This window comes from Typha latifolia, chromosome 14 (assembly GCF_019914945.1).
Source record: "Typha latifolia isolate L0001 chromosome 14, TyphaL0001v2, whole genome shotgun sequence".
Classification (NCBI taxonomy): Eukaryota; Viridiplantae; Streptophyta; class Magnoliopsida; order Poales; family Typhaceae; genus Typha; species Typha latifolia.
In genome coordinates this window covers 874,012-898,225 of record NC_133099.1, presented here as the reverse complement: position 1 = coordinate 898,225, position 24,214 = coordinate 874,012, and the positions used below count along the sequence as shown (strand labels likewise).

The 24,214-nt window shown below is 39.5% G+C and overlaps 3 protein-coding genes across 3 annotated transcripts; 2 read left to right on the top strand and 1 right to left on the bottom strand.

The window, feature by feature from the left end:
- Nucleotides 1-1,264: 1,264 nt before the first annotated feature.
- Nucleotides 1,265-16,530, top strand: LOC140800659 (ATP-dependent helicase BRM). Its single transcript, XM_073155425.1, has 14 exons — nucleotides 1,265-1,774; nucleotides 3,068-4,456; nucleotides 4,640-5,959; nucleotides 6,062-6,174; nucleotides 6,380-6,467; nucleotides 6,553-6,639; nucleotides 6,880-6,972; nucleotides 7,062-7,145; nucleotides 8,317-8,520; nucleotides 10,079-10,324; nucleotides 10,406-11,998; nucleotides 12,117-12,644; nucleotides 13,790-14,038; nucleotides 15,552-16,530. Exons 1-14 carry the CDS (start codon nucleotides 1,601-1,603, stop codon nucleotides 16,260-16,262), a joined length of 6,879 nt encoding a protein of 2,292 aa, XP_073011526.1. The 5' UTR covers nucleotides 1,265-1,600; the 3' UTR covers nucleotides 16,263-16,530.
- Nucleotides 16,531-17,654: 1,124 nt separating this feature from the next.
- LOC140800587 (protein DETOXIFICATION 35-like) lies at nucleotides 17,655-21,230 on the bottom strand. Its single transcript, XM_073155338.1, has 7 exons — nucleotides 20,786-21,230; nucleotides 19,440-20,065; nucleotides 19,303-19,359; nucleotides 18,990-19,228; nucleotides 18,753-18,871; nucleotides 18,227-18,313; nucleotides 17,655-17,933 (listed from the first exon to the last, which is right to left on the bottom strand). Exons 1-7 carry the CDS (start codon nucleotides 21,074-21,076, stop codon nucleotides 17,859-17,861), a joined length of 1,494 nt encoding a protein of 497 aa, XP_073011439.1. The 5' UTR covers nucleotides 21,077-21,230; the 3' UTR covers nucleotides 17,655-17,858.
- Nucleotides 21,231-22,577: 1,347 nt separating this feature from the next.
- LOC140801094 (protein LATE FLOWERING-like) lies at nucleotides 22,578-22,892 on the top strand. Its single transcript, XM_073156097.1, has one exon. It carries the CDS (start codon nucleotides 22,578-22,580, stop codon nucleotides 22,890-22,892), a length of 315 nt encoding a protein of 104 aa, XP_073012198.1.
- The last annotated feature ends 1,322 nt before the right edge of the window (nucleotides 22,893-24,214 follow it).

The following is a 24,214-nucleotide window of genomic DNA, read 5'->3' as shown; positions in this document are numbered from 1 at the left end:
ATAAAATTAATTAAGTAATAATTCAAAGATACGATCGAATTACTAAGCTACAACAACATTCCAAGTCTCAAATAAGTTACCATATCACCAACAACATGCGGATTTGTTGTAGTCGAGTTAGGTTAAATTCAAATCAACACGAACATAACCCATTTGTTACACGCGAGTATTATAAAATGACCCTATAGTTATTAACCGGTCCACCTCTTTCATTACACATACCAAGTCACCAGCCCATTTATAACAAACGTATCAAACCTCATTAATTGCCTTATCACTCATATTGCGAAGGTCACTCACGCAATCTGTTAATCGATCAAGTATTTATTACGACGTTAAAAATTGACACCAAATTGAAACAAGTTTAAACCACATATATGGCTGTCATCATAGCAAAATCATGGGAGATTTTGTTGTTTAACAATGAAATTACAAAGACTAATCCTAGCAATCCCGTACAATGAATTTATCTATTATTAATTAAATGATAGTAACATAAAAAGCTGCCAAAGGTCAGGAAAAGGTCCCAACTTTCTTGCTTCTCAGACCCTCTTGATGAGTCCAAGTCAGCACTCAGAGACCCCACACTCCCATGTCCCAAGACAACGGCATCTATTGCCAAACCCCGTGGACGGCAATGGGGTTCGCAGAACGTCGCGCGGCGAGCAGACGTGCGTTTCCGTGTCCCCTACGTGATTCGTCCAGCTGGATCCTTCGTGGGATTTGGTGTCCGCTGTCCCGTGGGGGCACACTTGATTTCTCCCCATTAGTGTGAGAGAGGGAGAGAGAAAGGGGGAAAAATAGCAGCTGTAATTCCATTTATTGGCGGAGGAGTGGGACCCGCATCGGCAAACCGACAAATCTCAGATAGGCAGCGGTTTCCCGAGCGGTGTAGCCCCACGGAATACCGGATCCGCTTAAAGCAATCGGTGAAATAGGAGAGGGTGACCTATTTGCTTAAATTACGAGAATTACCCTCATAACTTTAGGAAATTCCAAGTTATGACCCTTTACACAAACATGTAACTATGTAATGTACACCATTATATGTGACAAAGGGGCAAATTAATGAATTAATTCTTCAACTCAAGGGTATATTCGGAAATCAATGAGCAACACGGTTTTGCGAGCAAAAGAGCGGTTTTCTCATTTCGTGAAAACTAGGGATACGTTCGTAATTGTTTGCAACTGCAATGGCATTTACTGCTTGTGTCACGGGCTTCTAACCCGGGGTTTATATAAAAATTGACGGCTCTCATCTCTTGTGAGGGCGTAAAAAAAAAAGAGAAAACGAGCGAAAAGAAACAAAGAAATAAAAAAAAAAGGAAACAGGGCTAGGGTTTGACTGCGGCACGCAATCGAGGGTTTTTAATCCGACTCCATCACCGGCTTCCTTCCTCGATCCGGTATTCCGACAAAAGATTCCCCTTCCGATCTGTCATTCCCCAGTTCTGGAGACCCAATTCCTAGCAAAGATTACCGGAAAACCGCTTCTGGTGCGTCAGATCTAAAAAAACCCCTCGTTTTTGGTGTCCGATCTCCGGATTTGTAGGGTTTTGGAGCATACCGAAGATTTCGAGCTAGGGTTGGGTTCTTGGTTATGCAATCCGGGGGTGGTGGTGGCGCCGCTGGGAACGGCCGGAACCCGGCGGCGCCGCCTACGCCGTCCGGGCGGCCTTCTCCTTCTTCCTCCGCTTCGCCGTCGTCATCTTCCTCCGCGCAGGGGCATCTAGGGTTTGATTCGATCCAGCAGCAGCAGCTGGCTTATAGGCAGGTGAGTGGGATTTCGTGCCTGCTCTCTTTTGGCTTTTAATCTCTCGTGGTCGGCGCAAGTTGCGGCGGGTGGTGTTTGTTTCCATATCTGGGGGAAAGTGGGGACGTGGTCCGGGGTTACTGTTTGTTTCTTTAATTTGGAGTGGAAGATGTCTCCGACTCCGTAGGATTCTGGTTGGCTTAGATTCTGTCAATCTCATGCAGGTCTGTGGGATAGACAATGACTTTGCGCAAAACCTTTCGTACTCATTTCTTCCCGTCTTTTCAGACTTCCTTTATTCTTTGGGGTTTTCGAGTTCATTCTGGAAGTTGTGGTCTTTCAGTTTCCAGTGGGCTTATTGAAAGTTTTCATGCTCGTTCGTCCTCTTTAATGCTCTTCTAAATCTAGCTCAGTTCTTGATTTGAAACTTTTATTGCTTTTCTGTTTAATATTGGGTTCGTTAGATGAAGAATGTGTAGCATTCCCTTTTATCTTTTGACCCCCCATTTTGTGCATGTTTTTGCTTCTGATTAAGATTCTTTCCCACAATTGATTTCGCATGAATTTGAAGGTTTTGGCAACGTATGAATTGTCGTTGCACCAATGGTTCTTTTTCTCAGAAATTTTCGTTGTCTCGGTTTGACTGTTCTTCATTGTTTCCGTTGAGAACCTTTTCTATAGGGTCTCTTAATAAGAATTTTATTGGGACTGCTTTTAAATCGTTTTGCTGTGTTCCTTTTGTTTGGAACTTATTTCATGTTCTGTTACAGTAGGTGTGGTTTGTGATTTTTATAAGTAGACATAGTTCTTGTTATATGAATCATTTATAGGTGGTTAAATTTCTTGCTTTGCGAACTTTCTGACTTAGATTTTTTAAGTGTTTTTTAATTTTTGTCTCTTAGAATTCCATTTTGTACTTTACAAAATGCTTCATCAAGGGCATCAAATTAGTTATTTAGAGGCAGATTCTCGGAGTTTGGCTCTAGATGTGAAGCTACATGACATAAACATGACAGAATGATTTATCAGTAGCTTGGAGATTTTGATTGAGGATTCTTCCTTTGTATCTATCCAAATTTTTCGCCGAATAAAACCATAAATTGCATCTTATTCTTTCTCTCAACTGGAAGTTTGTGGATAATTTCACTATGTTTGCAGTTGTATTTACTCAATGAGCAAATAAGAATGATCTGAAGTGCCTTTTAGTAAAATTAGTTATATTATTGCCTTGTTTCTAACCTTATAATCTACGTAGTCATGGCAGTTTGAACGTTTAAAGTTTTAAGTACCTCTTTTACTTGTACAATTACTTAGGCACTGCATCAACAAGAACAGCAGCGGCAGCAACGGCAGCAACATGAGCTAAGAAAAGCCGAAGGTGAAAATGTATTTTTAAGTTACCAATCCGGTGGTGCACACGGAGTGATGGGTGGGAGTAACTTTCCATCATCTTCGGGTGTTATTCCTCTGCCTCAGCCACCTAGGACGCACAACGATTTAACCCATCAGTCTAATCAACCTGGCGGCCCTCAGTTTCGTGAGGAAAACCAGAATACAGTTTTGCAGGCAGCTAAACAACATGTTCAGAATGCAAATCATCAAGCTTACCTGCAACTTGCTTTGCAGGCAGCTCAACATAAGTCTCATGGGAATATGCTGGCCCAGCAGCAGGGTAAAATGAATGTGGTTGGTTCTTCTGGAAGGGATCAAGAGATGCTTACCAACATGTCAAAAATGCAGGAACTTATGTCTCTTCAGGCAGCCAGTCAGGCACAGTCATCTATGTTTAAGAGATCGTCCGAACATTTTGCACACGCTGAGAAACAGATGGAACAAGGGCAAACTAGTGTGGAGCAGAGAAATGATCTAAAATCTCCTCAAATAGCATTTAGACAGCAGTTAGCAACGACAAATGTGGTGAGACCACCTATGCAATCTTCACAGTCACAAGCAAATTTGAGCAGTGTTACTAATAATCAGTTAGCAATGTCTCAGTTGCAAGCGTTGCAGACTTGGGCAAAGGAACACAATCTTGATCTGTCTGTTCCTGCCAACGTTAATCTGATTGCTCAAGTTCTGCCACTTTGGCAGTCTGCTAGGATGTCTGCAATGCAAAAGCAGAACGAGACTAGCATAACTGCACAACAGTCACTGCCATCTGGAAAGCAACAGGTTATGCCATCGCCAGTTGGGAGTGAAAATTCTGCACATGGCAACTCCTTAAGCGAGATTTCTGTTCAGACTGGCCCTTTAAAATCCCAACAGTCTCTCCCTCCTAACTCCATGCCGACTGGAGGGGAGACTAATGTAATGAATCTTAATAATATGCAAATGCAGCAGCAAATATCTGCTTACAACAGGGAGAGCCAAAATGAAAGGGTTGTTGGACCTTCAATGACAACTGGAAATGGACGGCAAGTGATGCATTTGCCACAAACATCTGGTAGCATAAACCAGGCCGCTGAGCCATCACATTCAAAGAATACTTCTTCGGTTGGGTCTGAGGCAGCTCAGATGCAATATCTAAGGCCCCAGCAACATTTCAATCGACCTGCTGCTCCCAGAATCATTTCCAATGAGACAGTGGGTCCACAAATTCCATCACAAGGTGTGTCAGCTCACATCCCACAAGAACGTATTGGGTTTACCAAACAACAGCTTCATGTTCTTAAAGCACAAATATTAGCTTTCAGGCGGCTCAAGGTACCACTGGGGTTTGACTTGCATTTAATCTGTTTTATTTTTTATTCTTTTGTATTTTATTTGCCAAAGTCTTAATGTATGCAAACTCTGACGAATTACTTATGAGCACAAGGACAAATTATACTCAAACGCTACTTTTCTCATTAGTCACTATAATTCCTGTTCCTGTTTACTGTGTGGCAGCGTGGTGAACGGACACTACCATCAGAAGTTCTTGAAGCTATTACATCTCAGCCATCTGATCCACAAGCACAGCAGCAGTTGCTCATCTTACCAGGAATGGTTAATCGGGAAAGGGTTGCAGTGAATAATGCCGAGGAGCATGTGAGACATACTGAGAGTAATCAGAAGGCTCCTGAGCATGCTTCATTGCTCAAAGGTCAGCGCCTGCCAAAAGAAGAGGCCTCTACTGGAGAAGAGAAAGCTTCCGTCGTGAGCAGCATGCACGGAATGGCAGCTACATCAAAGGAACCTTTGCTAGTTGGATCTATCTCAAAATTAGATCATAATAATTCCTCTTCTGTCAAATCTGAGCAGGAAGTAGAAAGGGGAAGTCCAAAGACATCAGTCAAGGGTGATTATAATGCTGAAAGGGGAAAATCTGTAGCAGCAGACAGTGGCACTGTGGATGTTGAGCAGGTGAAAAAACCGTCCCCCACAAGTAACACACCCTCTCAAAGAGATGTTACTAGAAAATATCATGGTCCAATTTTTGATTTTCCATCCTTCACTAGGAAGCATGATTCATTAGGATCAGTAACTGCAAATTACTCTAGTAATTTGACATTAGCTTATGATGTGAAAGATTTGCTAGTTGAAGAAGGTATAATTGTGCTTAATAAGAAAAGAACTGAAAATCTGCAAAAGATAAGCGGATTGCTTGCAGTTAACCTAGAAAGAAGAAGGATTAGGCCTGATCTTGTTCTACGGTTGCAAATCGAGGAAAAGAAACTCAGACTGCTAGATCTTCAGGCTCGTCTGAGGGATGAAGTTGATCAGCAACAACAGGAGATAATGGCAATGTCTGATAGGCCATACAGAAAGTTTGTTAGAGAATGTGAACGCCAACGTCTTGAGCTTTTGAGGCAAGTGCAACAAGCGCAAAAGGTCTTGAGAGAAAAGCAACTGAAATCTATTATCCAATGGCGGAAGAAGCTCTTGGAGGCACACTGGGCCATTCGCGATGCACGGACAGCACGCAATAGAGGAGTTGCTAAATATCACGAAAGGATGTTGAGGGAGTTTTCAAAGAAGAAGGATGATGGTCGTGACAAAAGAATGGAGGCATTGAAAAACAATGATGTGGATAGATATCGTGAAATGTTACTGGAGCAGCAGACAAATATTCATGGTGATGCAGCTCAACGATATTCTGTTCTATCTTCCTTCTTATCCCAGACGGAAGAGTATTTGCTCAAACTTGGTGGGAAAATAACAGCTGCAAAGAATTTTCAAGAGGTTGAAGAGGCTTCAAATGCTGCTGCAACTGCTGCACGTGCGCAGGTATTATTCACTTGAAGAATGGCAGAAAAGTTTCCATTTGGTTTTCATTTCCTTTTATGTCATACATTGTCCCAACTTAATATGCGTGTTCTCTTTCAATAGGGTCTTTCAGAAGAAGAAGTCAAGACTGCAGCAGCATGTGCTGCCGAGGAGGTAGTGATAAGGAATCGGTTCTCAGAGATGAATGCTCCTAGGGACAATTCATCTGCTAACAAGTGAGTTATCGGCTATGAATACTAGCTTTCTGCTCCTGGACTGTATTCAAGCAATTAATTTCAAATTTTGATCTTCTCATTCTAACATCAATCTTATATGAATGCAGTTTGTGTTTAAGGACTTCTTCTGTCATTTCAAAATCACTACTTTTGTTCTTGGAGCTGCTTTGTTTTAATCACATTAGAGATTTTGATTGTCTTTTAGGTATTATAATCTGGCTCATGCTGTGAATGAAAGAGTTATAAGGCAGCCTTCAATGCTACGTTGCGGAACTTTAAGAGATTACCAGCTTGTAGGTGCAAGTCCTATTTCTAATAGATTGCTTTTGTACATAGTCAAATTTAATCATCTTAGCTAGTGTCTATGCTTTTATCCAGGTTGGTCTGCAGTGGATGCTCTCTTTGTACAATAACAAGTTGAATGGTATTTTGGCAGATGAGATGGGTCTTGGTAAGACTGTTCAGGTTGCTTACTACCTCTCAACCTCTAAGTCCTATTCTTATCTTTTTCTTGCTTTCTATTGACGGATGACTGCTTTGTTCAGTTTTTATTTTTCTAGTGTCAATGATTTTCTTTTGGTCTATTGGCTGTATTGGGGCAAATTTTCTATGGTGCAATGTGCTACTGCTTTATATAGAATAGGAAAAGCAAATATTGTTCCCATTGTACTGCAATGATTTTTGGCAACTCTTGTTGACTTGCAGGTTATGGCATTGATTGCTTATTTGATGGAGTTCAAAGGGAATTATGGGCCACATCTTATAATAGTTCCAAATGCTGTCTTAGTTAATTGGAAGGTGAAGCTATTTAATTATTTCTATTATTTCATTTATGTTGTTTTTGTTAGAAATTTAAGGCTTTATTGCTTAACCTTTTATGGTTTCAGAGTGAATTGCTTAACTGGTTACCATCTGTGTCATGCATATTTTATGTTGGTGGAAAGGATCAAAGATCGAAGTTGTTCTCTCAGGCAAGATGCTTATCTATGTGCCTTTTCTATAAAAATGGCGCCTTCTGTGCTTTAGCCATATTTTTGTCATTTATGAAAGTGTCAAACCTTTTCATGCTCTTTTATGTCTAATGTATGCAAGTATCCAAGGAACATGATTTAAGAGCTGAACTGTATAGTTAGTATGTTCATTTGCCTATAACTCTATATAGTTGTATAACTGTTTATTTGTTTTCCATTGTATCAGTTTGGGTTAGCATAGCACTGTTATCATATATTATTCGTACAATCTGAGTGGAGAATATTTTCTTCTCATCTAGTTGATTGACTTTGAGGGCGGCACTTGGTATGGCATTAAGTCTTGCCCTTTGCATCTAAGAGGTCATGGGTTCAAGTTTTGAAAATAATCTTTGTAGAATTAAGGATTAGGCTGCTTACATCTCTCCTCCTCAAACCCTACATAAGTAGGAGCCTCATGCATAGGACGCCCATTTTTTGGTTACTGACTTTGTTTTTTACCTTAGTATAAACAAGGCTGTATAAGTGTTACTAATCAAAAGAGGAAGGAAAAACTGATGGATGGGGGGAAGCAGATAAGTCAAGTCTGGATGTAAGAATTGTGTCCACTTCTTGAAAAGCAATTTCTGCTATTAGTTGACAATATATTGGAAATTCTGTAGCTTATCCGATCAGATAACTTGCAATCCGAATAATTTGTGAACTTTTCCTGCTAATGAAATCTTTGCTGTAGAGCTCTCAAGGGACTAACTCCATGAAAAAGAAGCCATGTATGACCCAAACTCAGTTATTACCTAATCAATCTTTGGTCATAATTAAATGCTCCTGTTTGGTGTTAGACTGTTCTAGAACCAACTGTTCTTTAACACTTGGTGCATATGTTTAAGGTGTTAGTATCTCTCATTCTCTCTCTTAAGGGCCGATTTTTTCATGCATTGAGTTTGTGTGCCAACTCTCGTATCCATCAACTTTTATGCAATTGTCTCCTTTTTCATTTGAATGGTAGTGTGTGTGTGTGTGTGTGTGAAAAAAAGAACAACTTTAACATGCCATACTTGTGGATGATAGAAGTGAAATCTACAGATGTTAGGGGTAGAGAAGCAGTAAACTGTACCTGCACTGATCTTGGCCGTGTACCAATTCATCTTCTCTGAATTCTCTCTTTGCTTTGCAGGAGGTTTGTGCCATAAAATTTAATGTACTTGTGACAACATATGAATTTGTTATGTATGACCGATCAAAACTGTCAAAAATTGGTTGGAAGTACATTATCATTGATGAAGCCCAACGGATGAAGGATAGGGAGTCGGTCTTGGCACGTGATCTTGATAGGTACCGGTGCCAGAGACGGCTGCTTCTCACTGGAACCCCTCTCCAGGTATGCTATAAGTTATACTTCGATTCTTGAACTACCATTTCAATTTCTGGATTTCTAACAGAACATACTGAAATTTCAACTATCTACAGTAAGAAGTTCTAATCCTTTTCCTTAATATCGTTACTTGCTGACTGCTTGATTGAACAATGTTATCATTACCTCACATTGGAGCTCATGTATTTGCTTCTGAAGTAACTTTGTATAATAGTATGAGGATTTGCTAGCTCATATGGTTTTTGTTATATTAAATATGAATTCCTGATTTTCTGTTATGTCAGCCAGCATATCGGTTGCTTGTCACTGGCAGATCTTGTACGCTTATACATAATTAAACATCTGACAACAAATTAAGGAGGTGGCTCTTCTGTTGTTAATTTATTTGTGGACCATTCTATAAATGTGTTGGTCCAAATTCTTAGAATTTGAAATACTAATTGGTAATTGCAAAAGGTCGTCACTATATATTGCAGGGGTAAGCATTTTTTCCACATATATGTATGTACTTTCACATAGTCGCTATTAAAGAGCACAGCATGCATATAATAATTTTTACACTAGTCAAAGCATGGGCAGTAAGACTAACACTTAACCAGGAATATGTGGAGTATCATGTATTTAATGAAGGCTCCATGATGTCTTAGGTGGCATTTGGATGTAGGTTAGCTTCAAAACCCAGTTAGCTACTCTCATTTTTTATCCTTGAATATGTTACCTTAAACAGGTTTAGGGAAATTGAGTGTTTGTTGTAAATTGGGTTAGTGATGTCATCATTAGTTTTGATTTGACTTGAAAAAGTGATTCCTTAAACTAGAATAAGAAGTGAGTTTAGGAGATGTTTATGTCAATTAATCGAAGTATCCTTTAAATTACATTACTAAAAGGCTTGTCAAGAAAGCAAGAGAGAAGAAGGGATTGAAATGACAGTTGAATAAAGTAATATCATATCAAGAGCAAAATGATAATTTGACTGTCTTTAAATTGGTTTAACCTTTTGCTCTGAGTCGGATTTAGGGAGAAGTATGTTGACACCACGGATTCAAGTATTGGCCGATCCATATCCTTATTGCCGAAACGGATCGTCCGGTATGAATTTAGTCAATCCCCGCTTCGAATTGTCCGAAATGAAAGGCTGGTACAACCGATATGGCCAATACATATTGTTTTTCAAACACCTGATCCCGATTCTGAAACTGATACTTAGAATCTTAGTTGACACTAACTGGGTCTTAGGCTTTTAGCTGGTGTTTGGTTACAAAACTAGGTTAGTGCCACTAACTTGGTTTTTTGAAAACCCTTAAACCCAATCCAAATGGAGCCTTAGAGACTGAAATGCAGAAATAATTGAAGTTTCTAAAATTGATGTGCTAAAGCTGTTGGAACTATAAAAGTAGTAGTGCAAATTGACATGGATTTCTTTCCATCTTCTTTCAGATTAGTCCATATTACTTGCTCTTCCATTGATAAATAATGCATGCTATCTAGTTGGCACTTTGTTAAGTTGGAACTATTATGATAATACCCATGGTCTGTATTTTGTGACTGGAATTATTCTCCCCAGAATGACTTGAAGGAGCTTTGGTCTCTCTTGAATTTACTTCTACCAGAAGTATTCGACAATCGGAAGGCATTTCATGATTGGTTCTCAAAGCCCTTTCAGAAGGATGGTCCTTCACATAATCCAGAGGAAGATGATTGGTTAGAGACTGAAAAAAAAGTGATTATCATTCATCGGCTTCATCAAATTTTAGAACCTTTTATGCTAAGAAGGCGAGTCGAAGATGTTGAAGGTTCACTTCCTAGGAAGGTATAAGTTTCTTTGTTTCATGTGTATTGCCTTCTTTTCCCTTTTGATAGGCAATGATATTTATATGGCACTTGATTGTAGGTCTCAATTGTTCTGAGATGTAGAATGTCAGCTATTCAGGGTGCTATATATGATTGGATAAAATCCACTGGTACCATTAGGGTTGATCCTGACGATGAGCTGCGCAGGGTTCAGAAAAATCCGATGTACCAGGTTAAGATGTTTAAGAATCTTAATAATAAATGTATGGAGCTGAGGAAAGCATGCAATCATCCTTTACTCAACTACCCCTATTTCAACGATTATTCGAAGGACTTTGTTGTCAAATCTTGCGGAAAACTCTGGATTCTTGATAGGATTCTCATAAAACTTCAGAGAGCTGGTCATCGCGTTCTTCTTTTTAGTACTATGACAAAACTTCTTGATATTCTAGAGGAATACTTACAATGGCGGCGGCTTGTCTACAGAAGAATTGACGGGACTACTACTCTAGAAGATCGTGAATCGGCAATCGTAGACTTCAACAGCCCTGATTCTGATTGTTTTATCTTCTTGCTCAGTATCCGTGCTGCAGGAAGAGGTCTGAATCTACAGAGTGCAGATACTGTTGTGATTTATGACCCTGATCCTAATCCACAAAATGAGGAGCAGGCAGTTGCCAGGGCTCATCGTATTGGACAGAAGAGGGAGGTGAAAGTCATATACATGGAAGCTGTTGTCGACAAAATCTCAAGCTATCAGAAAGAGGATGAGTTAAGGAATGGAGGTTCAGGAGATTTAGAAGAGGATCTTGCTGGTAGAGATCGATATATGGGATCCATTGAAAGCCTTATCCGTAACAACATTCAACAATATAAGATTGATATGGCTGATGAGGTCATTAATGCTGGCCGGTTTGATCAACGAACAACACATGAAGAAAGACGGATGACTTTGGAGACACTACTACATGATGAAGAGAGATACCAGGAAACTGTCCATGATGTTCCTTCACTTCAGCAGGTAAATCGCATGATTGCTCGCAGTGAAGAAGAAATTGAGCTGTTTGACCAAATGGACGAAGATTTTGATTGGACTGGAGATATGGTGAAACATCATCAAGTGCCAAAGTGGCTACGTGCTAGTTCTAGAGAAGTAGATTCTATTGTTAATAAACTATCTAAAAAGCCTTCAAAAAACATTTTGTCTAGCAACCATGAATTAGAATCTGGTGACCTTTTCTCAGGTCCGTCTACTAGTAAAACTGAGAGAAGAAGGGGACGCCCAAAAGGTTCTTCAACTTCCAAAAGTTACTTGAATTACAGGGAGGTGGATGATGACGACTTTGATGATTCTGATGCTGACATAGATGAAAGAAATGCATCTTCTTTGCTCGAAGAAGAGGGAGAAATAGGAGAATTTGAGGATGAAGAATATAATGATACTGTTGCTTTGCTACCAAATAACAAGGATCAATTAGAAGAGGAGGTGCTGATTAATAATGGTGGTGGTTATGAATTTTCCCAAGCAATGGAAGGCATCAGAACTATTCATAGGTTTGAAGATGCTGGTTCAAGTGGATCTTCCTCTGGAAGTCGAAGAATACCACAGCCTGTTACTCCTTCAATGTCTTCACAAAAATTTGGATCTCTTTCTGCTTTAGATGCCAGACCAGATCCTCTTTCAAAAAGAACTGTATGTATCTAACTTCTCCATCGTTTATATCTTGTCCTTCCAATGAGTATTTTATATTTTGCAATTTTGCATCACAAGGTACGAAATCTTCTTATTTCCTTTCCCTGAAAATATGCAGCCAGATGAACTAGAGGAAGGAGAAATTGCGTTATCAGGTGACTCGCACATGGATCTGCAGCAGTCAGTAAGTTGGAACCATGACCGTGATGATGGTGAGGATGAACAAGTTCTTCAGCCAAAAATAAAGCGTAAACGTAGTATCCGATTTCGTTCACGATATACAACGGAAAGACTCCATGAGAAATCCAGTGGAGATAGGGCCTTTAACCAACGCGGTTCTCAGCTACCCTTGCCGACGGACAATGAATTTGATATGCCATTGAGGTCTGACCAGGAAGTTGAGGCATTCAAAGAGCCTCTTTCTGGAAGGCAATATACTAGTAATTCTTCTAGAAAACCGATACCTAATTTGCCTTCAAGGAAGACTTCACCAGTTGTAATGCAGAAGTCCGGCAGGTTGAGCTACTTTGCTGGGCCTCCGGAGGATTCTACTGACTGTTCTAAGGGAAGTTGGAGCAACAAGGTCGTCGGTTCTGCTGGTCCAAGTCTCATTGGCAAAAAGATGTCTGACAGTATGCAAAGGAAGGTAAACAACATTTCACTCCTGTCTTGTGTGGATTCTTTTTCTATATTCAATAGAAACAGTTTTCTACTATCTGTTGCACTGGGGGGACTTAATGATTATTCCACTAAAAGTTGCCTACTTAAGGACAAGCTGCCAACTTCATGCATGATTTCTTCTCTAGCTAAAGCTTTCGGTTTTTATTGCAATCCATAACATTAAGTGATGCATGATGTCCCATATTTTTGGTTGGCTGTGGATTGGCTTTGGCAACTTTATCCCTACTTTTATAGCCTGGGGAACATTTACATTTTTATATTGGATTTGTTGTAGAACATCCATTGCAAAAAGCTTGAAGCCTTAACATCGAATCATACTGATCCTATAGTTAATTCACATCTTTGAGATCCCCTCTGTCCCTCTCTCTGCCTATATGTATGAGAGAGAATAAGGAAATCTAACCAAGTTTTCCTTTTAACCCCAAAAAACTAAGTTGATAGTTGATAGTTGATACAGTAAAAATGGAAATTTGCCTTCCTCATGGACATTAGTTAATGGTTCATATATGTTAATTATGTGCAATTCTCGGCCTTCGAAGTAAATAAACAGAGGGATTGTCCTCTATCCAGTGCAGTTGTTATTATAATGATTATGGATATGTTTGACTTAGATGACTATGTATGTGACAAGTTCGAGTTAGGTCAAGCGCAAATTGAGGATAAGAAAATTATTTAAGATTGTTTTGACATGTCCAGAGTAATCAATATTTCCAGTAAGGAGAAATTATCTAATTCAGGCGAAAGTCAGTTTGGGAAGAGTGAAGATGAGAAGTGTCTTGGCTAGAGTAAATGAGAAACTACATAACACCATAATGGTTATTAAGGGATCTTCAATGCACAAACACAGAACTGAGTATGTATGAGTAAATCTCTTCATACTTTATTCCCTTTTCTGTATCTTTCTTGCGCTTAAAAGTTCGTTGGCTGAAGCTTGTGAACATCATTCTTCATGGTAATATTCCAACAATGGAGGGAAATATCCCACAAAAGAAAGACTATCTGCTTTCAACCTTTGTTGTTATAGTTTTTGGCTTTTTGCTACTATGGTATAGCTTGACTGTATTGGAACTGCCTTACATGTGTCCTATTGCGTGCTCATATCAACTGTAGTGCAAGAATGTAATTAGCAAGCTGCGGAGAAGGATTGATAAAGATGGCCATCAACTTGTACCCATGTTGTCTGAATGGTGGAGGAGGAATGAGAATTCCAGTCTCGTGGCTTCCACTAGCAGCCCCCTGGACCTACAGAAGATTGAGCAGCGAGTGGATGGTTTGGAGTATAATGGTGTGACTAACTTTATATCCGATGTGCAGTTGATGTTGAAAAATGTAGTTAGATATTGCAACTACTCTTCTGAGGTATGTACATCATTCTTTCTATATTCTCCTCCTAGCAAGTTCCCTTCAATTTACCATCTATACTTAAGATTGAAATTCTGAACTTTGTCTAGAACTACTTTGTGATTCTTTCTGTCAGATCGTTATACAAGTTTAAGTATAATTCTGTAATACTGCATAAGTGGTTCTCATTGACGTAGAATTGTAATTTATTCATATTGAGGATTTATTTTGCCATAGATGTAAGTAGAGCTGATCATTGGGCCTGAACTGCCCAAACTCGGCCAAACCCTGCTCGGCCGTACCCGAGCTCAAGATGGTAATGGGTGGGGGCTATGCCTTTGCCCACCTGGCCCGACCTGACCTGAAAGCCCAACTAGCTGCACCGGCCGGCTTGTTACGCTCGCATATTCATTTGGTTTTGTGGTCTTAGATTAGATATTTATTAAATTAGATACCACTATATAAGTATGTTTCTATGAGAACTAACTAAAATATTTTCATGGAGACCCACTACGCTTGGCCTGTTATGCTCAACCCAATATCTCATGGCCTAGTGGGCAATAACGGGTTATAGTATTCTAGCATAGCTCGACCTTATTGATTGGTGTGCCGAGGGGTAAACAAATACTTAAGCTTGATCGACACGAAAAGCGCAGCCTGAACCCGCATTGCCCGATGATCGCTTCTAGATGTAAGGAGTAATATCATGTGTATCCATTGGGAACATTCTCAGATTCAAGAAAATAGGCACCTAACACAGATTTGTGCATTTTGGTGGTTGTACTTTGATTGTAAGCCAATTATGCTTGTGAAAATTATCAAAAGCAATAGCTTTTCTGATAAAGAGATTATTTTTGTGACTACTGTAGTTTCATGGATCACTGTGCGGGTTGGCACAGGTGATGCACATCTTGCCAGTTAATTATCGGCACAGATATAGGGGAGTATCTTGTTACTCACTCATAGCTACCCATATTTATGCATGCCATTAGGAATTGCGCTTATCTTATTTTAAACAAATCTAATTTCAAGTTTCTTTCATTCTCTTGATCTCTTTGCATTTTGATGCTTGATCTATATAAAATATATTTTAAATTTTAGAAAATCAAAGGGAAACTTTGCTCTTCCCCTAGTTACCCCAACTTAGAAGATCCAAGAAATATTAGGGAAAATCATGAGATGATAACTGAATAACATATGCTATACTAATATCTTGTGTTGAAAGACTTTAATGTGGTCTCTAGAACCTAGTATGAAGCCATAGAAAGGTTCATAGATTGCTTTATTTTTTTGGTCTGTCAAGACTATCCTGTGTTAATGGCACACTGAATCAGCAGGACACATGCCAACTATCCGTTCCATCTCAAGCCAAGGTGGGAATGCCATGTTGACTAATGCTTTTTGTATCACAGCAACAGAGCAATCTACAAAAAACAATAACACAATTTGCTAGTATGCTACAAGTTGACATACAGACATTGGTGTATTATAAATTCTTTTTAACTTGTCTTAAATTTTTAATCTTCTGCAGGTGCGGCAGGAAGCAGGGAAGCTTCAAGACGTATTCTTTGATATCATGAAGATCGCTTTTCCAGATTCTGATTTCCGAGAATCAAGGAATGCTGTGTCCTTTTCGAGCCCTCTAGGATCTGCTTCTGCTGCTCCATCTCCGAAGCAGGCTCCTGGCAGCCAAAGCAAGCACCGTACACCAATCAGTGAGGCAGAGCAAGAAACTGGGCCTACCAAGAACTTATCTCGTGGGTCTACATCGATCGATGAAGGGAAGAACCGCGGGTTTCCTTCGAAGCTTCAAAGGGAACCCAGGCCTGCCAGTGGAAGTGGGAGAGAGCAGGTTTCTGATTGCACACCTCTATTGTCTCACCCAGGTGATCTGGTTATCTGCAAGAAGAAGAGGAAAGACAGGGAAAAGTCTGCAGTGAAGCAGAGGGCTGGTCCTGGATCTCCCTCTAGTTCAGGTCGAGTTGGACCGCTCTCTCCTAATCCTGGGAGAATGGGACCTGTGTCCTCCCCACACAGCATGAGTAGAAGTGTCAGGGCTCCATTTCAGAGAGATCCTCATACAGCTCAACCGGCAACAAATCCAGTCGGTTGGGCACATAAGCTGGTGCAACAGCCAGAGGGTGGGGGTAGTGCGTCCCCGGGCATAGGAGATGTGCAATGGGCCAAGCCTGTAAAGAGGATGAGGACAGATGCTGGTAAAAGGAGGCCAAGCCATATGTGATTTACAGTGTATATATATGTTGTCTAAATATTCTCTACTGTTAAAAGCTCGGCCTGCTGGCCCTTAGGTTGTACCGGTGGAAATTCCGCTTACCTCATCCGCCCCAATGCGCTGTCTTATCCTTGAAATCATCTCTCTCTGCCCTCAGGCTCAGGGGATGTGAGGAGCGGTGGTGGTTGTGATGTGATATGAATTTAAGAAATGAGGGAAGGAAATTGTTTCTGCATTAATTTTTAAAGAAAGAGAAGCTTCCATACAATTGTTATAATTTGGGTTCCATCCACCAATTAGTGATCATGAAGCTTCCATACAATTTGTTACATTTGTGAATTTTGTAGCTTTGAACAGAAAAATAGAGGGGGTGGATACCTACCGTGGATCTGCAACATGAGATTGTACCAATCATGAAATTCAATTTCCTTTGGCAGTGTCTACATCTTTTGATCTTTTCACCACATTGACAAACAGAAATTCTGCAGCTGTATGTCTGGTAATGCAGTCGTTCCAAGTAGGGCTTATATTTTTTGTTTTTGTTTTTGTTTTTCGTTTTTGTGTGTCTATTTTTATTCTTCACATGCTGACAGTTTACAGTTTAGGACTTCTTGACGGATTGTTCTGGAGTAATAGTTAGGAATAATTTTTCTAAAAGAAAACCTTGGGAATAATTATATTAAGACTCCTATATCCATACGCATCATGTCATATTTTTTTCGTATTAACCATCTAAACTATAGAAAACATTTTATCCATTAATTTTCTAAACTATAGAAAACTTTTTATTCATTGATGATGTTAACAGAAAATTTTAAATAATTCTTTTATCTATTACTTTTCTCTAGAAGAAAAGTAAAATGATTCTTAATGAGCTAGCATCTATTAGCTAATTTCACATAAATCTCCTTTTCTTATTTTTTCGACACTTTAACTTCTGCTCAATTTATAATAATTTTTAGCTCTCGACGATGTTCATAGAAAAATATCACATGCTTATTTTACTCTTAATTTTTCTCATGAAAAAATTTATTGTTTGGCACTAATTCCTCCTCAACTACTAAATAAATATATCTCTCGTCTCTCGGTGTTCATAGAAAATATCAAATATTTACTTTACTCTCAAAGTTTCTCATACAGAAATTAAATGAACAATTAACACAAAAAAAAAAAACTGAGAATATCTGTATAAAATTCTGCAATAATTAAAGGGTCCAGATGTAATTATCCCTTGACTTTGTCAGAGATTTTTTTTTTTCCATTTCACACCTTATGTTATACGTTTACTGCGGTTAAGCATCAATTTCTTAGAACATATAATAATTCTGTTTCAAGTTAGTTTTTGCACAATTAGGAGTGGAGGATAAGAAGAAAATATTTTCGAGCAGTCATAAGAAAATCTTGAAACCAAAGTAGCCATGGCTTGAGATAACATTATCACCCACCAGCTCCACATTTCACCATTTAGTCTTAAACTTGTCCAACTATGAGCTAAAGAAAATTATAACTAAGGAGCAATTGACATCGTATGCAGAAAGGAGAACTACCCAATTATTTTCAAAATCATAATAAATAGAATTGATAATAGAAAAATCTGCTTCTGAGCTAAGTTGATTCTTCTGGAAGCTTGGAGTCAACTTGTCCACCCCACAACCGCACGCGTTCAGAAGCTTGAACAGCCTGTGAAGTTTAGTAAGTAGTTAAACTATCAAGGTCCTTTGATTCAGAGCATTAGTTGCAAAATGTCACCATTCTTAATGGTGAAAGCTTTGTAAGCACTGCTAAAAAATATATTTAGTAATACAAAATATATGATAACCTTGGTTCACATTTTTCATTATACATTCTCCGATACAATGCTAAAGTTTTAGAAATACTGTGATTTTAATTCTTATAGGAAGTCTTTTGTTAGCTTATTGTTTTCAAGATTCCAATTTCTGAGTGACTAATATAGGATAGAGTAGCTATTTTACCTCGGCTTTCCAGTTAGTTTTCCAGACTATATAAAGTAGAATCAATGTTTGCAATGCCGTTCCGCAAAGCATGCCAGCCCAAATTCCCTGAGATCAATGTAACAATCTGTTAGAAAAGCTTATGAGAATAATAATGTAAGATAACAACACAATTTAGCATAAGTTATAGGTCTCATAACTCTTGTCAGTTCTGAATATTCTGTCTAATTGCCATTATGCCTTATTGAGGGGAGACAATTCCTACCGTTTATGTTTATGCAACTCTACAAACAAATGAGATTTCTTATGCAAAATTTGGATTCTCTTACAACAACCTTGTTTGTGTTTCATTGAAAAAGAACTACAAGTTAAGTTGTATTTTTTGTTTTTCGATCTTATTAGCTGAAGCAATCCTGCTCTGCCTGAAGCTTGCAGATACTTCATCAGACCCTACCCTTGCAGTTCTCAGAATACAAAATGTTTTATTAACAAGGAACACCGAGTCAAAAATTCTAATTACAAGGCTTTTATTAGAAGATGAAATTACCTGCACTCCCAATTTGAAGAAAGAGCCCAAAAAGAATCCCAGAGGAAGACCAAAAATATAATAGCAGCCTAAGTTAATATATGCTACCAGACCTTGCCATCCACCACCAACAGCCACTCCTGATTCACATAATAGATTGAGTAAAGATGAGAAACGTAGTTAGCTTTGAAACGAAGTAAAATGCTAATATATATATATTCTTCTTGTGAATCAATAGAAGAAAACTCTGAAGAATACCTGAAATCACAGGCTGAACGCTATTGAGCACCATAGTCACAGCGAGAAGGTATGCAATTTTAGCAACTGCACGTTGAAGCTCCTTGTCACCAGTAAATATAACAGCGAAATGGTTGCGAGATACTAATATAATTGCCATGGCGAGGAGCCCCAATGCCAGCGACTGGACAACCACCACCATGACAGCGTACTTGGTCGCCCTGGGCCGACCTGATCCTAGCTCATTGGAGACCCGAACACTAAGAACAGCAGCGGATTAAGATAGGTAACATGTAGATGACGAAGAAAATAAAGTGATTGCTTGTTCATGTACCTTACAGCAGCATTTAATCCAATAAAAAGCATAGCTTCCCAACCATTTATGTTCATGCTGAAACAAAAGCATGAATGTTAGTACAAATGCATCAATTAGAACGGCGAGGCGAGTCATCGCTGAGACTGAGAGCTCACCAGATCGAAATGGAGTCGATGGCGATCTCCGCATTGTCGAGGTGACCGGTGAGCACGACGAGGATCATCATGTACCAGATCTCAAGGCAAAGCATCACAGCCGAAGCGAACGACAACCTAACGAATGGCCAGAGCTCGTTGAACGCAGACCAAGACAGCCCTGTCCACCCATCCTTGCACCAGCCGATGACATAAACCACCTGAGACAAAGCCACCAACCACGCCGAGATGTTGAAGGCCACAGCCGCGCCGGCCAATCCCCAGTTGAAGACAAAGATGAAGAGGGCCGAGAGGATGGCATGAACTATGAGCGCCACGAAGGCAATCCAAGCAATAACAGTAACCTTGCTCTGCGCCTGGAGAAACTTCTGAGTAGGGAAATTGATAGCCGATGCAAATATCTGGGGAATGATGCTAATGGTGAATTTGCCGGCTTCGACGGCGATGGCTTCTTCTTGGCCTAAAAGCCTCAAGACAGGGGTGGCAAATACAAAGAGTGGACAGAGAAAGAATCCGGAGACGATGAGGATGATCCATGAACGTTGCATGTAGACACCAAGCATGGCGACCTGACCGGCTCCAAATGCTTGTCCACAGAGTGTCTCAAGTGCACTCCCCATGCCAAACTATACATCCATGAAAACAGAATGGGAAGTGCTGCTTAGCTACATATTGCAGGCTAAAAATCTTTTATCACAGACTAACAGCGATCAAAACTAAATTTAAATTTAAATTTCAAAAAGACTATTTTTTGCTATTGTATAAATTGCTTAAAATAGATCAAAAACTATCTAATTCTAAAAGAGTCTGAAGAAGAAAATCCCTGTCACATTACATTTTCACCCCTAGACATATAAAATATCATAGTACCCGATAATTTATTATTCGCTAGCGAGTGATATTGATTGGTACCGAGAAAAGAACCCGGAGTGTGACATCGCCATGGCAACAACCTGACAAACAAAAATAATAGACCACTTTTTACTTGTTAGTTGTGACGCCCGAGTTTTCTGCGAAATTTGGAAAGATTCTTGTTAATTTCATTTTACACCCCGTCCTTTTACTGTTTATAATAGTCCCCCCATGGAAACACCCTAACAGATAAATAGGTGTGAAAATGAAAAAGGTCCTGAAAAGTTTTAAGGTGTTAAATGCAAATTTCCCTAAACCCAGCCACACCTCCGGAATGCTTCTCACCCACTCTGCGCCTCTGCCCTTCACGAATCAACAACATGCCACGTAGTCCACGTCCTCCTTCCCCGGCTAAGGACGGGGACAAGATTCTAGAGAGAGAAAAGCAAATTTCGAGAGAGAGAGAGAGAGAGAGAGAGAGAGAGGGAGCTCACGAGGAAGCCGAAGGAGAAGTTGGAGACGACGGAGAGGGCAATAGAGACGGCGGAGAGCTCCAGGTTGCCGACGTGGCCGACGAAGATCTGGGTCAAAGAATTGTTCCCGTAGAGGCATATGATATTGAACGCGATGGGCGCAGCGATCACCCAGAGCCGCTTCGACTCCTCCACGAACACCCCCCACGCGTCGCCCACCGTGCGCACCTCCTTCTCATCATATCCGTCCGCCTCCTCCGCCGCCACCGTGCGCCCGCCATTGTCGAGGAGAGGAGATACCACCGTTCCCATCCTTCGTTCCTCTCCCCCTCTCTCTCTTATCTCCTTTCTGAGGTAATTTCCTCGCCACTGATTAAATAAAAGCTCGTAGATTGTAGTTGGTTGGGCTTTGGGATTTCCGGTTGGTTTCGGTGCCACGAAAACTGGAACGAGTGATGAAGTTGGTAACAAACAGCACGAAGGCCACGTGGTACTCTTTAACGCCGTTTTCCCAAAATTAAATATGGACCCGAATATAAATATTTTCTCTTTTATTTTGATTTTTCTTTTTTACTTTTAATTCAAAAAAAGAAGAAGAAGTTTGGTGCCACGAACGATGGATGCCGTTCCACGTATGCGCGAATTGTATTTTTACTCCAAAGTTTTAATAGCAATAGGATCTGGGGTCAAGCTAATAATGTTTATCGTTTGACTTTTTAAGATGTCGTCTTGTTTACTGATAGACACGAGGCATATCTTTACTGTTGCTGAAGCCAATAAGAGCTCGAGGCAGTGAAGAGGGAGAAGTCCAATCTCTTCATTGCCGTGCACATCCCTGTGGATCTTGTGTATACTCTGTCACCTAGTTTGACACTTTGTGAAATATTTAAGATTTGCATTATGGTACCTAATCAGAGAGAGTTACAAGAAACTTGCATGGTGAAAGGGCTGTGTTACTTTTGGGCAGCCCATCCAGATAGGGCTAGTAATCTTTTATGCCTTTATGGAGTGAATGTTTCTCCTCGTTCTGAGTTGGGATGTATTCTCGATTGATTTTTGATACTTCTAAAGCTATGATTCTTAAAAAGTGTAATAAATCCTAGCTCTTAATAACAAAAAGAATTTAAAAAAAAAATCAAAGAGATTTATACTGATTAGATTCTGAAACATAACAGCCATAAAGAATTCTCAAGTAAGACTACTATTATTTTGAGGATTTAAAAAAAAAATCCTCAAAAATATCTTAGTAAATTTGATTAGTGTGTGGGTTCTGCTAGAAAGTGTCTTTAGAGGTACTTTTCATAGCTTGATTCCTAGATTCTTAGGTTTAAGAGTTAAAGTTATATGCAAAAAATATAGGGGTTAATCACAAATAACTTTACACTAATTATGCATCAAAATCTGTGGCAACTAAAGAGAACTGCATGCCATAAAGATCCACTGTTTCCTCCTTGCAATTTGTCAATTAGGATGGTCCACTAATCAGCTGGTTGGGCTCAGGCATGGGCCAAGGCTTGCCCTCGAGGATTCGTCCCTGTGGCCTTCTGTTTGTCGTAGAGTAGTAGTACATTGATTTAGTGTGAATGAGATCGACCTAAATTGATTCAGAACTGGGGGCTGGTTGTAGAGAACTCTAATAAATGGACTCTAGTGAATACACAGCTATCTCCTTAGCCAGCATTACGTCAAAACCGTGTTCTCCTAACATGGACAATAGCTATCTCCCTCATTTCTCCACTTCTATGATCACAAAGCTTAAAGACGTGCACCTTTATCACCAACTCTAACCCTACTCCTAACTTCATCTTCCATGATGGAAAGTATTGAAGAAAAGAAGGAAAGAAAGGCATCAAATGACGATGATTCTGGCGCTGCGCAGTTCTACAAGTGCGTCTTCTGCAAGAGAGGACTCTCCAGTGCACAAGCATTAGGAGGGCACATGAACATGCACAGGAAAGATAGAGCTTCAATCTACGCAAGGAGGTCTAATCGAAGCGGTAAAAGCTCGCATTTGCGAAGGCCCAAGAGAATGCACGATGATGATGGAGTGACTGCAAGAAAGATCAGGAGAAGTGTTGGAGAGCAAGAAGAAGTGGATTTGGAGCTTAGGCTTGGCCTTGAGCCATAATTCTTTCACTTCTCGAAACAATTAATGCATTATCTTTTGCTTTATTGCTTGAAATACTACAGAGTTGATGATGCGTTTGGTCCTCAAGAAATATTAGCTATTGGGCCTGGGTCTGAATTGGCCCTAAAATCTTAGCAATGTTGTTATCTCTAATCTAGCCCAAAAAAGACAAGAGACAAAAGCTAATCTGTTTACATTTAGTAGCCACATACATCTATAATAATTATGCCAACAACGGTGTCTTTTAATAAATTTTTGGGCTACCGCAAATTGCTATTAAAAAAATGACAAGTCAAGAAAGATCATTAGTTTTATGTCTCCTTCCTTAGATACATCATTCTCTATTATATTAATTTTTCCATTTCTAGTTAACTAGTAGATAAAGTGGAAGAAGGTAAAATTGAAGGGGACCCAACTTAATTAGATGTCTATAATATAAAGATCACGGGTTGCTAATCAATAACTTGGAAGAGAGACACATGAGATATGCATCTCATAGCCAGCTAATTAAACTTCAAAGATTAACGAAAACTAGAGTTCCCTCCATCATCCTCCACTAATTAATCCTTAAGCATCTTTTAGTCACCGATATGGCGGTCCCCTACCGTATTCTTCGGGGAAGATTAGCTAGTGTTAGGCATGGTTCCCTACTAATATTTTTTTAACTAATTGTTGAGTTGTCCATTACTAATGCATGGTTAGTGGATTTGCTTTCGTGCTTATTCGATAACCAAGATGTTAAAAGTGGAGAAGCTACCAGCAAAAGCATAGTAAAGGAGAAAGAGAAACAAAAAGTGGGCAACAATTGGATGGTCTCCTAAGGTTACAATAGAGGATTGGAATAATCTTGCTAATAGGATTCATAGGAATTGAGGCTTTGGCATTAGAATTTTTGGCTACAAGTTGCTATAAACTCATAGGAAAGAGAAAAATATGAACGAGCTTTATTCTTAATCCATGTGAGGTGTGGTCCCAAATGCTACTAATTTGTTTTAGTGCTAAGTGAATCATCTAATATAGAATCTTTTTCAAGTAATTAACATCATAATTATATCTTCTCATAGCTAGCATTTACCAAGGAAGGCAAATGCTTGGTGTAAAGGAACATTGAAGATTTTATGATGAGAATTTACTAATTTAGTCCTGATCAATGAAGATATCTCTGACTCGGAGAGTTTCAAAATTCAACTGGCCTCTGGCATTCTTTAAGATGTAGAAAGAAGACCCAGAAGCTATTTAGAAGTTTCTAAACTCTTGACTCAATTGCTCGATCCCCAACATCATAAGGAACTGATGAGATCTAGAACGTTTCAAATTAAATG